This window comes from Triplophysa rosa, linkage group LG20 (genome assembly GCF_024868665.1).
Source record: "Triplophysa rosa linkage group LG20, Trosa_1v2, whole genome shotgun sequence".
Classification (NCBI taxonomy): domain Eukaryota; kingdom Metazoa; phylum Chordata; class Actinopteri; order Cypriniformes; family Nemacheilidae; genus Triplophysa; species Triplophysa rosa.
The window spans coordinates 7,240,891-7,256,721 of record NC_079909.1 but is presented as its reverse complement, the minus strand read 5'-3'; the positions used below and the strand labels follow the sequence as shown (position 1 = coordinate 7,256,721).

General features: G+C 37.0%; 2 protein-coding genes across 3 annotated transcripts; one reads left to right on the top strand and one right to left on the bottom strand.

The window, feature by feature from the left end:
* The first annotated feature begins 259 nt into the window (after nt 1-259).
* On the top strand, nt 260-9,367 carry elavl1b (ELAV like RNA binding protein 1b). The gene is made up of 8 exons (XM_057362036.1): nt 260-390; nt 968-1,033; nt 2,544-2,597; nt 3,199-3,379; nt 5,264-5,367; nt 6,078-6,231; nt 6,317-6,542; nt 6,671-9,367. The coding sequence occupies exons 2-8, from the start codon at nt 998-1,000 to the stop codon at nt 6,993-6,995; spliced, it is 1,080 nt and encodes a 359-aa protein (XP_057218019.1). The 5' UTR covers nt 260-390; nt 968-997; the 3' UTR covers nt 6,996-9,367.
* A 96-nt stretch (nt 9,368-9,463) lies between these two features.
* Nucleotides 9,464-15,420, bottom strand: slc1a8a (solute carrier family 1 member 8a). Of its 2 annotated transcripts, none has more exons than XM_057362035.1 (10): nt 15,112-15,420; nt 13,220-13,602; nt 12,813-12,855; nt 12,416-12,623; nt 12,232-12,331; nt 11,060-11,293; nt 10,772-10,966; nt 10,375-10,509; nt 10,141-10,237; nt 9,464-9,805 (listed from the first exon to the last, which is right to left on the bottom strand). In XM_057362035.1, the coding sequence occupies exons 2-10, from the start codon at nt 13,429-13,431 to the stop codon at nt 9,638-9,640; spliced, it is 1,392 nt and encodes a 463-aa protein (XP_057218018.1). In that variant the 5' UTR covers nt 13,432-13,602; nt 15,112-15,420; the 3' UTR covers nt 9,464-9,637. The 2 variants fall into 2 exon arrangements, 1 of the variants encoding a protein (XP_057218018.1); XR_008965059.1 differs by having other exon boundaries at nt 9,693-9,805; nt 10,141-10,260.
* Nucleotides 15,421-15,831: the final 411 nt, after the last annotated feature.

The following is a 15,831-nucleotide window of genomic DNA, read 5'->3' as shown; positions in this document are numbered from 1 at the left end:
AAAAACACACGACAACTACACATTTACTATAATAAATCCATGGTACATTTTCATACAGGCTTGCCAGTTTTATAACAAAGTACGATTTTACACAATGTTATTACCGCAGTGAAATTATATAAAGTATATGCATACGTAATGTCGAGCTCTCATTATTTTAAAAGTCTAATGTTTATATGTCAAAAATATACGAGGTCTGCTGCGCCTTTCTCCATCCAGACAGAAGGGGGCGGGGCTTCACTTCCGCTTCAGCGCAGTTAAGTCTCGTTGTCGTTTGAGATCGGCGGGTGTGTGAGGTAGCCAGGTACACAAGAAAGATCACCGCCTTGTGAATTAAACGGCTAGTGACTTGCTCGACTGCAACGGAACAGCAGGGCAAACGAAACTAAGGTATGTCGTTTGTGTTTTTGAAAACTTCGCCAGTATCGTTCGTGAATTATTTTGCCAAAAGTTTTATTCAGAAGCCGGGCCTCACGCGCACATGAGCGCTTGCTGTTAGCCCTGATGCTAGCAGGCCTCAGAAGAGCGGCCTAATCTCAACCTAAACGTCTTAAAACATGTAAATAACTTGAAACTAGAGATTTAGGTAACGTTAATCATGTTAGATATATTTGTGCATATTAAGTATTACGGCTTTAAACGTTAAGCGAGGCCGCCCGCGGTTCCCGCTTTAACTTAACCTGCACACCGTTTCTATGGTGTTGTATGTGTAATGAATGAAGTGATGCTTGTGGCGAGGGCTTCTCAAAGAATGACTGTTTATTTTACCGTAATTCGTAAACCGAATACAACTTGCTTGTCTAAACAAGTGAATGTGAGATTTACATTGGTTTTTCATTTGCATACTGTGATTTCTACATTGAAATTAAGCGGCCAAAATAAAGATGTCTTCCATGCCATGCCTTACGCAGATTTATTTCCTGGCTTGCCAGTGCCTTGTTTTAAAAATAATTTCTTTATTTTCCAGATTTGAATTTTGAAGCTCCAAAGTGTCTACATGGCCGTCAGAAGAGGACACATACGATATTTAAAAGTGAGTTGTGTAGTCGTCAGGGTTGGGTACCGTTCACTTTTTAGCCGGTACCGGTACCAAAACGGTACCTGGAATTCGGTGCCGGTACCAAACGGTACCTTTTTTCGGTACTTTACTTTATTTCAGTGAAAAAAGTCCAAACCTCTCAATTCAAAAATTTCATTGAAATTTTAAACAAAGACTATAGAAATAACTACAGCATTATTATTACAACCAGATTATTCTATTTCCTCCTCACACACATAATCATTTATTCATGCAGTGTGATAATTTACATAAACCATGAGGCCTCCACCATCTCGCTCTCTCTCTCTCTCCTTCTCCTTCTCTCTCTCTTCTCTCTTCTCTCTTCTTCTCTCTCTCTTCTCTCGCGCGCGCGGCGCGCGTACCTGCTCACGCACAGCACCCGATGCGTTCTCAAGTACCGAAATTTGGCACCGATTGATTTAATGTGAATCGATACTCGTAGTACCACGTAATTCCGTCGGTGCCCTTAAAAGTACCGAGTCCGGTACCCAACCATATAGTCGTGTAATTCGCATCTTCTTCCGATGAAATTAAAGGAATAGTTCACCCAAAAATAAAAAATCGTCATTTACTCACCCTTTAGTTGTCCAAATCTGTATGAATTTCTTTGTTCTAATGAACAACACCGAGAAAGATATTTGGAAGAATGCTTGTAACTAGGGCTGTCACGATATTAAATAATCGTCTCATCGCGATTGTTTGACCTCATCGCGATGATTTCGGATCATCTCTATAGAAGACACTAGGGGAGCTGTAGTGCATCTGCATATTGCATATTTTAGTGTATAAATTCGCAATATTGTTACTAAAGCATGGTAATAATTGTAAAATGTACACACCACCAAACTCAGTGTGAAAACCAGTCTACCAAAATCTCATTAACATAGAAGTAAACTTTTATTGTAGTCTTGCAAGTGAGAAAAAAACAGACTAGAAGCTTTTCTATGACTGATAGTATTTTAATGGTGGCTTCAATTCACACCTGATCAATTTACTTCATTTACAAGTATTTGGCAGTTGTCTTATTGACAGGTAAAAGCCTAAACCTTAAATATATGATGACCCAATTTTTTCTGATGTATTTCCAAGAAAAAAAACATAGTCTTGTATTCAGAGCAATATGGTCATTTCAATCGCTGAATCAAAAATGAATGAGAATTAAATGTCAAAGCTCAAAAACAGACAATTAATCGTCATAATCGCCAAAGCCCTAAAACAGACAATTAATCGCCATAATCGCAATGATTTATTAGACAATTAATCGTCAATCAAATTTCATAATCGTGACAGCCCTACTTGTAACCAAACAGTTCTTGGCCACCATTGACTACCATAGTCGGAAAAATGACAGTGGTAGTCAAAAGTGCCCCAGAACAGTTTGCTTTCCTACATTCTTCAAGGTATCTTCTTTTGTGTTCATCAAAGTAATTTTAAAATATAAAGCACAGTTCTATGATGTGATGACAGTGTTTTGTTGATGCAGGTTTGTGAGGTTCAGAGCCAAGGGAATGAAAGAGACAAGAGTGCTGCTGCAAAGGTAAGACTTAGTTATTTATTGTTTATAATTTAGGGCTGCACGGTAATTTATCGCGATACCACTAAATCCTATTGTAATCGAGCTGGCTGCGATATGCAATGTGTCGATATTTTTTTTAACGCGTAGCTTGTCCGTGCTCTGGGATCAGTAGGAAATGCTGCTCATCTAAAAGCAGTGCGAGTCGCTTATAATGTGCATTTGGAAAAGCAACACCCGTCAAACATGATCATTATAAATATACTTTATTATCATAAAAATACCTGATGAGGCTTGAGTAACAGTGATAAAAAATATGTCCATAGGCATTTCCTAGATTCTAGACGTGTTATGGACTTCTTCTGCAGTGCGTATTTGGAGTTTCCGCACGAGAGCGCCCTCTGGCTTTCGAATGCAGCAGCATTTTCCCGTACTTCACTCAAAAGCTGTGCATAAATCAAGTGATATTTATCGTCGGTTTATCACGACAGCCCTAATCTTTAACCGAAATTTGAGTTTTGAGTAGTTTTTTTGATTTTGAGTAATCTAGCACATTTGTTTTGGTTTAAGCGTGACAGTTCTGAATTCTGATGCCATGCTTTCTCTTGCGTTATCTCTCTTATAGCAAGACGTGTACGATATGCCAAATGGGTACGAAGACCACATGGGCGATGAGCCAAGTAATGCTAAAACCAATCTGATCGTCAACTACCTGCCCCAGAACATGAGTCAGGAGGAGCTTCGCAGTCTGTTCAGCAGCATTGGAGAGGTGGAGTCAGCCAAACTCATAAGGGACAAGATGGCAGGTAGGTCTTAACACAACAGACGGGTCAATGGCTTTTTCTATTGCTAGTTTTACAAGCAGAACGTCAACTTCTTTTTATGAATTGTCATAGACACCAGGTGCTTTTGTTTTTAGTTTGCTGGGTATTATTTGATCTCTTTATTGTTTGTTAATTTTTCTATTTGTTCTTTTTTCTCTTGGTATTTAATTTTCTTTTGACCAGTTTATCGAAGCTTGTGTCAGTGTTTATGGAAGCATTTCGCACTGTATACTGTGGTCTGTTTATATGCTCCAATAAACACTTTGCTTGGTTTTATTTCATTTTTTTCTTATTACAGAAGGTGTAAAGATGGTACTGGTCCGATTCAATATTTTTTGAGATTTTGGTTAGTTTTGAGTCTTGAGTTATTTTACTGTACTGTATTCTTAGTTTCATTTAGACTGAAGTCAAACACATTAGCTTTCTGTAAACAAGTTGTTTTTTTAAATAGGATTTGCAAAAGCTCTACTCGGTGCAGATTTTTTTTCATTTTAGTTTAGTTTTTTTATTGGATGACAGTGCCTGCACTGACTTGTGTGCTTTTAAATGTGCCAGATACAGATACCAATACTCCAGATTGTTTTCCGTAATTGTTTTTCCTCTCTTGTGGTGTTTTTGAGGAGTAACAAATTTACAGTTCAAGCATGGAGTGCCCGGAGTGGCCAGTCAGTCTGGTGCCATCTTCATACATCTATGTCATTATTTTTTTCATTTTTGTTTGTTTGTTTCTTGCCCCCAGCATCCCACTCAGTGGATTTATAATACTTATAAATTTAGTGTATGTTACACATTGAATTGTATTTTATTTACTTGACAAAGTGTTACTTATGGATTTGTTTTTTATGTAAAGGGATGATGGAAGGTGTTTTCCTTAAGTTATACTAGGGCTGTGTATTGGCAAGTGTCTCCCGATACAATACATATCACGATAGATGGGTCACGATACAATATATTGCTATGTATTTCGGTACGATACACATTTGCAATATATTGCAATACTTTAAATAGAAAATGTAAAAAGTAGAGCTAGAAATACATCACGCTGCGCACCACCGGGGGTTTTCTGTAAGGATAAGTGTCAAAACATCCCTTACCTCTGCAGAGTGGCCATGATGTGTGATGCATGGACCTTTAGATCAGAGGTTTGGGTTCTCAAACTGTGGATTGCGCCCCTCAAGTGGGTAGCACAGGGGAATAAGGTGGCTCACGCAAGTCACTTGGTTGTTGTGGTGCATTACAGTTAAAACACTGAACATGGGCAGTATAAAACCTCTGGTTCATCCGTGCTGTAAATGCGCTGGTGTCACATCCGTGAAAGCACAATAAATGTCATTGTTACTTTTCTTAATAAACTTTTTGTCTAATGCACTGCAGTAGCCAAGTGACTTGTGTCATGACTTGCGAAGCCTACAAACAGCATTATTTTATTATCTTCAATCCATGACTTATTTTGAAAACCAAAGCACAACCACACATCAGCTCTGAGAGCTCCAAGCGTTCTTATATTTTTCGCCATGCCACTTACTTTCAGCCGTATGTATATGACATGATTTAAAAAAAATTATCGATAGTAGAGGTATCACTATCGATACACTATTGGGAAAAAAATTGCGATAGTTACATGTATCAATATTTTTGCACAGCCCTAAGTTATACTGTGATGACTATTTGTCTTTTCGTTTCTTTTCTGATGTCACATACTTAAATTGTTTTTTGACATTGTGACTTTTTCTTTTACAAATGTAATTCCTTTTTACGATTAGCTTGTATGGTTATGTTTTGTTTTGTGCAGAGAGACTAGTCTACATGACGTGGACGAACGTTTGTTATTTTTATTTTGTTTTTTTTCCCTTTTGTTTTCTCTAGGCCACAGTTTAGGGTACGGATTTGTTAACTATGTTAACCCTAATGATGCAGAAAGGGCAATCAATACACTCAATGGCCTGAGACTACAGTCTAAAACTATCAAGGTAACGTGCAAAGAGGTGTTTCTGTATCCATGTTTGAAATTATAGGTGTGCCATCTTGTTAAAGTAGACTTCGCACAGTAAAAGGCCGTGTTCCAGTCCTGTCTGCTTTCTGTAAGGAATGATCTTCTTTTAAAATATTTTTATGAGTTTGATACAAGTGTTTTTTTTTAAGTCTTTGTTTTGTTTTTTTGTTGACATTTTGAAGTCTCTAGACGTAAAATATGTACGATTGGCTGCCCTTGAGGACTTTGCAAGGTTTAATTTCGGAACAGAATTATACTGAAGTTTGTGACATTTCTGTACAACTTTGCTCAATCTTCTGCCATTGTTTTTAATTTGCAACACTGTAAAAGTTGGGACGGGATGACTGTTAGTCATTTACTTGAGTATGAAGTTGTGCCGAACACAAGCCCTGCACTTAAGTCCGATGGTTTTCTATTTATTTTGGATCTTTGTAGTTTTCAACCTGAAAGTTGTTCTATTTTATTTATTTATTTGGTTGTAGGCATAGAATATATAACTGTATATGATCTGGAGAATATTGTAAATGTATTTATTTTTTTGCTTTTTTATGCATAAGATTACTCTTTTGGTTACACATTGAAATCATACTGTTTGGGGTCAAAAGTAATGGCTTATTACAGTTGGTCTTCTAAATATGAGTGCAATGAAACAGTCATTCATGCAGGTTTTTATCTCCATTAAATCAGGTCTCGTATGCCCGGCCGAGTTCTGAAAGCATCAAAGATGCCAATCTGTACATCAGTGGTTTACCCAAGACCCTGACGCAGAAGGATGTCGAGGACATGTTTACCCGTTTCGGACGCATAATTAATTCTCGTGTGCTGGTCGATCAGGCTTCAGGTAATGATACTGTCTGGACACATAGTTCTTCAGCCTGAACATGTATTGATGTAATTTTCTTTGTGTATGTGTCATTCTGTGTCAGGACTGTCACGTGGAGTGGCTTTCATTCGGTTTGATAAGAGGTCTGAAGCAGATGAAGCTATTAAACTACTGAATGGCTCCAAACCACCTGGTGCCTCTGAACCAATCACAGTGAAGTTTGCTGCCAATCCTAACCAGACCAAGAATTCCCAGCTCCTCTCCCAGCTCTACCATACTCAGTCCCGTCGGTTCGGAGGACCCGTTCACCATCAGGCCCAGCGCTTCAGGTGAGATAGCTGTACATTTTTCTAACATGAATTTATGACATTAATGTTGTACCCTGTATAATTTTAGATCGTTGGCACTTGTTTGAAAGGCTTTAGTTTACTTAACTGTCCTTTCGTTGCTCTTGCAGGTTCTCACCCATGAGTGTTGACCACATGAGCAGTGTCTCCAGTATGAATGTGCCCAGTAGCTCTTCCTCTGGCTGGTGTATCTTCGTCTATAATTTGGGTCAGGATGCAGATGAAGGTATTCTCTGGCAGATGTTTGGTCCTTTTGGTGCAGTCACCAATGTCAAGGTCATCCGTGACTTCAATACCAACAAATGCAAAGGGTTTGGGTTTGTTACCATGACAAATTACGAGGAGGCAGCAATGGCCATCGCTAGCCTGAATGGATATCGCTTGGGGGACAAAGTCCTGCAAGTGTCATTTAAAACCAGCAAGTCTCACAAGTGAAGGCACTTTTCTGAAAGTTCAATCAGCATTGCTCTAAATGATTTCAGTTATTGTTGACTGTCTACGTAAACATACTCGTGTGCTAGTGTTTTACTCTGAGGTTGAGCATATGTAGATTTTTTTTTTTTTTGGTCAAGATTGATCCCTGATGACTGTTTAACTGGCAATTGTAAAGCCCTGGACAATGCAAATATTTATCCAGGGTTTTGTTTTCGGAGTTTTTTTTGGAATGCCTTCAATGTCTCATGGCATTGTTGTTCTGTTTATCTTTTAATCACACTGGACGAATGGGTCTAGTGTTGTTTTCTTTATCATATTAAGATGTGAAGAGTTTTGGCAGTGTCCATACAAACTACATTTCCCTTTGTAAATAGTGAAGAAATGCATCTTGTTGTCCAGCTAACCCATCTGTAAGGGGAAAGATCGGAGGACCAAAGATCTCAGAGTGTAACGCTTCTGCCTTTAAGTGTTCAGTTTTGCAGGTCCATTTACTCCAAAACTGCATTTTTTCCTTTTGAAATTAAGTTTTATATTGTGTAGACATTAAAGTTTGTTTTGCATTTAACAGCATGTTCTTTTTTCAGTTGTCTGTTTGCTTTTGTTTTAAAAATGGTTCAAAGCTTTTATTTTGTTATTCTATTTTTCAAACCGTGAGCATTGACCCTAACACTTAACCTCCCCACTCAGAAGGTCTGCAAAGTTTCTTTCCAAATGGATTCAATAATAGGGATAAGGTAGGGGCATGGCTGCAATTTATAGTTTTGTTCACGTCAGTATTAGGTAACATTTGCAGCAGTAGAAATACATATTTTTTGTGTAGTGTTTTTACTTTTGTAGTGATGTACTCAGTCACTCCCTTGATACAGCTCTGTACATTAATGTGAAATTTTAACTTGAGTAAAACGTATAGATAACAGTTTTTTTTGGAGATACTACAGTACTAGCATACACCCGTTGCAGGTCAGCACTAATATTGTGTGCATGTTCAATTATGATCAATGTAACTGTGTCATTTGGGTCTTTATTCATAGTGTGACTTGAAGTCCTGAAGCAAGACTTTTCATGTATTCAAATAAATACAATTGTTTTGTCGTAAAAATGAATACTGTTACTTGAATTGTAATGTTTTCTAATATATAAAGAGTAAGGGCAAATTTTAAAATGGATTTTTGTATTACGATTTTATTTAGTGTATACGTTATGCATTGAGTATTTTGTTTTTTTTCACAAAGCTTTAATTAGCCAATTTTCTTTGCCAAGCATTACACCATAAATATTTTGCTCATTTAATTTAAATGTTTTAAAGTTTATAAAACCTTTAAAATGATTAGGTTTTAAAAAGATTTGTAGTAAAAGAAAGAGTTATTTCTCTTTTGACAGAAGAGGTCGCTCTTTCCTTATTGGGATTTGAGCTGGGAAGCAGAACAGGTTTTTCACTTTGTAAACCAAGTGTGTTTCATCAGTGTCTTCACCAATTATTTGAAGTGAAAACTAGCCATAAAAATGTACAATCCCACTTTAAACTGACTTGAAAATGTTCAGTGTATTTGGGTAGAGAAGGATTATATCACCAGAGTCAAATAAACTGAACTGATAGAAATCACATGTCCTATAGTGAACTTAATTTTCAATATGTGATGATTAAAAACATCTTAAACGTTCATTATTGTTTAGGATTAAAAGCACTTGAGGCCTAAAAGCTCTGCTTTGGAGGAGCATGTCATGAAAGCTACTGCGTGTTTCAGTGGTCATAACCTCTGAATGGTTCATTTGTTAATTGTTTTTGGAATGATCAACCTGAGCTTTTAAACCTGAGGCAAGCGGCTCTGTCTAATTGGATGTAATCTCTGCTCGTTTGTACTGCTTGTTTTCCCCAAAGCCAAATCCAGGGCTAATCGTCTGTGCTCACGTGCATGCACGCGTTCACACAACACTGTGCAGAGATTTATACAATTTTTATTGATTTAAAATACAATAAAAGTCATATAAAGATACAAAAACATTATTTACATGATTGTGGATAATTGGCTTATGGACAAACATTTTTAACTGTAAATGCTTCCCTCGTGTTTTTTTGTACACTATAGTTCACCTGAATTACAAATGCCTATGGAGTAATTGTTCAACCAAAAATGAAGATTCCCATAATTTACTCTCATGCCACCCAAGATGTATAATCTTTTCTATTGTATGTTGCTATATTTGCATTTAGTGCTTTTATGGGTTTGTTTTTGATTGAGTTTTGCTAAATAAGCTCAAAATATTTCTCCCACAAACCTATTGTTTTACTTCAGAAGACATTCACCCACCCATATGAGCTTTGTAGTGCTACACATTAAGTTGGGACCTATACATGCAGATATGTTTATAAAGTTTATAAAAAAATATTTAAGTCATGCACATCTAGGATGGCAGAAATAACTGTAAATATATATTTATTTTCAGGTGAACTATTTGTTTAACATCTGTACCAACAGCAACAAACAGCTAAAAAAAAAAAACAGACCCATTGAATAGGGAAACGCTGCTCAAAATTCAGCTGTAAAAAGCAGCCAATATTAATTATTATAAAATACAGTTCACTCAGTATTTTTCATGGCACAAATAGTGTATCTGATATCTTTAAGGCTCAATGCGTAGACTTAGACCTGACATATGTTGTAATATACCGTGGGCCTTTCAAAAACGGTGTCCCCAACCACTTCAAATATGAAGTCTTTACTAGCGGCCAGCAGTGGTACTTCAGTTAAAGGCACATTCTCCATGTTATTAGCTGCCTGGCTGTCCTGTGACGCTCCATTCGCTTTTGCCTGAAAAAAAAAACTATTATTAAAGGGATAAATCACCCCAAAATAAAAATTCTTTCAGCATTTATTCGCCCTCATGTCACTCCAAACCTGTATGACTTCTGCAGAACACAAAAGAAGATATTTTAAAGAATGTTGGTATACAAACAACACTCACCCCCTTTGACTTCCATTGTATGGACACAAAACCACTGAGACATTTCTCAAAATATCTTCTTTTGTGTGCAAAGAACAAAGAGTCATATACAGGTTTGACATGAGGGTGAGTGAAAGACGACAGAATTTTTATTCCTTTAAAAGTCATTGACTTAACAATTCTTGTAAACAGGCTGACTTACTGCTCTGTCAGGAGGAAAGTCTTTCTGACACATGTGGCCGATGATTCCAGCTGCCAGAGCATCTCCGAGTACATTGATCATAGTTCGAAACCGATCTCTTTCAGACAAGACAGAAGATTCCTATATAAATAATGCTTTAAGTATTAATTTTTGCTGTTATAATTTGTTTATTTTATGATGACACTGGTTAGAGCTTTAATGAACTGATATAACTAGCATTTATCTCAAACTTACAGAATCCAATCAATGGCCACAATCAGTGTGATGTCATCTGGTGGCAGCCCTACGGATGTCAACACTATCACCATGGTTACGAGGCCTGCCTGTGGGATTCCGGCAGCGCCTATGCTGGCAGCAGTTGCTGTTATACTGAAGAAAACAGGAACAGTTGCGATTTTACATCCTGATTTCCATTCATACAAGACATTAGTTTATTCATTCATTTGTTCATAACAACTGGATGGAGCGCAGTAAAGGGTAATAGAACGGGTATGTCACAAGGGTTTTTGAAAATTACGTTGGAGCAAAAAAACAGAATTCATTGCAACTGTACATTTAGATCACTGTTTATATCTCCTGATTTAATTTCTCCAAATATTATCCATTGGATAGATTTTCCATTTGTCTATACCTGATGGTGACCAGCTGTCCAAAATCCAGCTCGTACTCATTGACCTGAGCAATGAAAATAGCAGCCACTGCTTCATAAAGGGCTGTTCCATCCATGTTAATGGTCGCTCCAACAGGCAGCACAAAGCGGGCGATCTGCCGGTCCACCTGGCAGTTCTCCAACAAACATTTCATTGTAATGGGCAGAGTCGCTGAACTGTGAAAAATAGCAAAACGTACAGTTCGTGGGGTCATGTTGCTCCTTTATTTATTGATATTTCTTGTTAAAGTGTTTTATTTCTGTTCTGACCTGGATGATGTGGCTAGGGCAATAACCATGGCCTGCAGAAGTCCTCTGATGTATGTAAAAGGGTTTTTCCGTGTCAAAAGGAAGTAAAAGAATGGAAGCAAGATGAGGCCATGCACAAACAGCCCTGTGAGGACCGTCACCCCGTACCAGCCCAGCTTCTTCCCAAGTATGCTGGGATCTTTCATATCCAGAATTTTCCCAGCCACAAGAAAAATGATCCCGAAAGGAAAATACCTGTTTTAAAATACAAAGATGAGTCTGCCTTGTAGAAACTATAAGATTCTTTAAAATGGTCTTCAAATGGCCATACTTCATATTAATACACTGTAAAAAGACATCTATAGGATTTACTTACATTTTTTGTGTCAAGTTTTTGCACACAGTTTTCTTTAGTAAAATGTACTTAAAAAACAGTGTGCAAATTTTGCGTAAATTTACACACACACACAAAATGTAAATCTTACTAGTTGTTTTTTACCGACAAGTTACTGAACAAAGATTTGTTCACATTTTGTTTTTGCAATGAGGAACAGCTGTCCGAATGTGAAGAAAAAAAACATTATGATTTGGATTTGATTTGGAGTCAAAAGAAATGGTAACTTCACAGTAAGGTTGTATTTGTTAACATTAGTTAATGTATTAGCTAACATGAACTAACAATAAACAAAACTTCTAAAGCATTTATTAGTTTTTCAATGTCAAATATTGAATCTGTTAACACAAGTTAATGCACAATGAACTAACATGAATAACTGTATTGACATCAACTAACGTACTGACAGCAACTAACATAACAAGGATTAATAAATGCTGAAAACTATATTGTTAGTTCATGTTAGTCAATGCATTTACCAGTGTTAATAAATACAATCTTACTGTAAAGTGTTACCAAAGATATTTCCAGCAATGTGCACATAGAACATTGTTACTACTGAGAAGAGCAAAGTGTGTGAGAGCTCTTAAGTACATGGGCTCAGTAATCTCTGCATGTATCTATCACACTCTTCAGTTATGCAGTCAGATGTCACACACTTGTTGAGTGCATATGAGAACTCTTGGTCAAGTATTTTGTAAATACATCCTTTTCATTTCAGTTTTTTTAATGGAAGTGGCTCTGGAACCCTTTGAAAATGTAAATGAATGATTATAAAAAAAATCTCTCTCTGTCTTACCACACAGCCGCATTAATGATCTTCATCACACACTCATTGATGCACTGACAAACGTTCACCAGCGGAGCTCCACGGTCCCCCATTTTACCCAGTAATAGACCTAAAGGAAAAGGTCTTATTATACTCCCGTTTTGTCATTTTATAAAGTAAATGTATATTTGCACTCGATGAGCAGATGATTTACCCATGGTGGCTGAGAAAATAACAATGCCGAGCACGTTCATCTGCTGACTTCTGCCTGGACGGGTCTTGTACTCGATGTCTGGAGGTGGTGTGAGCTCCAACAGCACCATTCGACCTTTCGGATTGTCATCATCAGGCATCATGTAGACAAAATTAGGCCGTCCCGTGTCAACTGGCGTTTTTATTATGGGAATAAGGTCTGTCTGGTACTGAAAAGATAAAAAATACACACATTAAAATAGGATTATATTTGTTTTTTACCATAATGCTGGTCAGGAATGTGTAATTATGGGCTTTGTGTGGTAGCTAAGAAGTTTTGGTTGCTAGGGTGCGGTTACTGTATTGAATAAAGCGTATGTAGGATATTTGATATGGTGAGGAGGAGTGCATTTCCTCACTTGCTGAAAAGTGGCTTCAACCAGGTTGGAGGGAATCATATTCCTGGAAAAAGAAATAAGTGTATACTTTATGAAGATACAGTAAAACACAGTCCGTGCATCTCTTTAGATCTGGCACACACATAGAATATCTAACAGCAGCTCGCGGTGTCCCGCATGGGCAGAAAGAGAGGGAAAGAGGTGGGAGGGACCACTTACATGGCCTTTTGTACAGATAACTAAAAATACCCTAATCACCCTTCAGCTTTAATAGGATTGCACATTATGAGATGACCTAAACTCCTCAATCTTGGGCAACTCTTAATTATGAATGGTGTCAATTTATGAAACACTTTATCAGAAGGAATATTCTGGTCGAACACTAACATGATGGTCCAGTCACCATGATATTATGGACAGCCCGATACCTGACTAGATCCAGCAGTGCATCTGCAGATGTTATGACCTGTCCACCCGCCAGCCTGTTTCTCTCCATGTCTGTGCCATAGCCTGGTTTAATGATCAGAACCAGAAGAATTCCAACCACTACAGCTATGAACGTGGTCCAAAGATAGTAGGTGACCGTCAGCACCCCTATCCTGCAGCAGGCCTTCGACTCCATAGACGACAATCCAGACATTAAACTACAGACATAACAGCTGATCAGAGAACATACTCATTTATTCTTTAGACAGAAAAAATAGATTTGTTTATAAATAACAAAGTGATACCTGGAGGTGATTAGGGGGAGAATCAGCATTTTAAGCATCCGCATGAGCAGCTCACCAGGAAAGGAGAAATAGATTTTTGCCTTGTTAGAAAAACAGAGAAAAATATTACAGAAGTAAATAGAGCAAAATGTCATACTGTGTAAAAGCGTTTATTTAAAATATAAAAGAATGTTAAGGACATTCAGTAATAACAAATGAAATTTGTTTTATGTCCAACTTATCAACGTAGAACATTTCCCCCAAAAAATAAAATTCTGTCTTTATTTATTCACCCTCGAGTTAATCCAAATCTGTATAAATGTCTTTGTTCTAATGAACACAGAGAAAGAATGCTTGTTTTTCCTACTATGGTAGTCAATGGTGGCCAAAAACATGTTTGTTTACAAGGGTTCTTCCAAATATCTTTCTCTGTGTTCATCAGAACAAATAAATGTATACAGATTTTGTACAACTGGAGGGTGAGTAAATGAAGACAGAATGCTTATTTTGAGCGAACTGTTCCTTTAACATAATAATAGTTTCAACTATGTCTATTAACTTTAGGTAAATAGCCAAACGGTAAGAGGGCTTCACATCTCATTCAGGGTTTATTTTATTTGCCTATATCAGAGTTATTATAGTTTTGTTTTTAGGTTCATTTTAATTTTATTAATATTTTAAATTAGTTTTTATCTTTAGATTTTTTTGTTCATTTCAGTTATATTTTTAGCAATTTTGTTATACTTTTGTCATTTTTTTATTTATTAGTTTTTTTATGTTGCTATATAAGATTAATTCATTTATTTTTGTTTTAGTTACATTTTTGTTTATTTCATTTCAACATTTCAATTGTACGTTTTGTTTATTTCCAATCATTTTTAGCCCAATATTTGATTAGATTTTTTAAAACTTTTTTCCTGGTGCCCCAACTGCTTCAATATCACGATTTTTACTGGTATTTTGTTTTACAGTGTAGGATAATCAGTTCTCAGTCTCAGTTCTAGTTCATCCCTCACGTAGCCCCTCTGAGCTCCTTCTTACTCTTGTCAACAACTGTTTACTAAAGTCACGCGTCATGCACAGAGAGATTGTTTGTCTCACACATCAACCTCTATTTACTCTGAAGAGACTGCTGTCTGTAGATTAACTGAGCACACTTCCCATCACAACAAAGATCAACAAGACTTTTCCCTTTTCTGTAGTTACAATTCATATGCACAGACAAAGAATAAAAAATATTGAAGTATGCCGAAAAAAACATGCAATTGATATTTAAAAATTATGGAACAAACGTGTCTATTTAAATGCATTAAAGCCTGACAAAATGTTCAGCCTCACTAAATATCATTGCGAGGCGTAATTCAATATCAAAAACAAATCATCAGTCATCATTTTCTTAGAAACATTAAATCCAGAATAGTTTTCAGACATGTGATCAAGAAAATCAGCTCACACATGTGGCCATAGAAGCAGAATGAATAAAAATATTCTGTGTGTGAGGTGCCCACAAACTAGCAATACAACTGCATTATTATAAATCAAAATATAATTTCTGCATTATTTTCCATTATTTTCTCAGTCATTCATTTAATGAAGCCAAAGTAAAATACCTGTGTGGAGAGGGTTAGACCCCTCAGCATGAAGCCCAGGACACATCCCGTGATCACAGCCATTACAGAGAGCGTCAGTAACCCATTTCTCTTGATGTACTCCCTCACATACTCTCTGACACTGACCGTGAATGTGCTCTTAATGAAGCCATTCAGTCGCTCCGGTGGGCTTTTAGGAGGTCCTGCTGGAGAGAAGACGGCAGGCTTGGTTTCTGTCGGTATCAGGAACTCCTCCATGGCGAGATGCTGAGTAACAGGGCCAAATTAGTGGTTACCTATTCTTAAGAGGGATTAAACCATCATGTATCCATCCAACAACTCAAGACCACAGTCGGGTGGAATTAGTTTACTAAGAGGATCTGTAGGCAGTAAAATCGAACACTTCTCTGTTGACAGTGAATCTGTGTCATACCGCGGGATGTTTGGCATGGGAACTGATTTTCAATCAATGGCAGTGTCAGAAAAATGGGCGTTGATTTATGGTTCATTTTTTGTGTGTTAGACTTCATACATCCACTTAAATAATAAAACAAATACTGTTCAATATCACCAAAAGACTTTCATACATTTCAAGTGCATCTTAATATGCAAATTTCTTTGGAACACGATGTTATTTTGCATGTAAATAAAGCCAGGTTATGTGTGCGAGTTGGTTTAATGAAACCATGGATATAAGAACAATTCAATCAAGTTTAATCCTATCGTGACTAAAGGCAGTTT

What these genes read in the sequence shown, in the direction of transcription:
- elavl1b (XM_057362036.1), top strand. Translation starts at nt 998, where the DNA reads ATGGCCGTCAGAAGAGGACACATACGATATTTAAAA. An exon ending in GACACATACGATATTTAAAA is followed by an intron (nt 1,034 to 2,543) that starts GTGAGTTGTGTA and finishes TTGTTGATGCAG; the next exon opens with GTTTGTGAGGTTCAGAGCCA. An exon ending in ACAAGAGTGCTGCTGCAAAG is followed by an intron (nt 2,598 to 3,198) that starts GTAAGACTTAGT and finishes TCTCTCTTATAG; the next exon opens with CAAGACGTGTACGATATGCC.
- slc1a8a (XM_057362035.1), bottom strand. Translation starts at nt 13,431, where the DNA reads ATGTCTGGATTGTCGTCTATGGAGTCGAAGGCCTGCTGCAGGATAGGG. An exon ending in GCACTGCTGGATCTAGTCAG is followed by an intron (nt 12,856 to 13,219) that starts GTATCGGGCTGT and finishes TTCTTTTTCCAG; the next exon opens with GAATATGATTCCCTCCAACC. An exon ending in ATCATTAATGCGGCTGTGTG is followed by an intron (nt 11,294 to 12,231) that starts GTAAGACAGAGA and finishes ATTTTAAAACAG; the next exon opens with GTATTTTCCTTTCGGGATCA.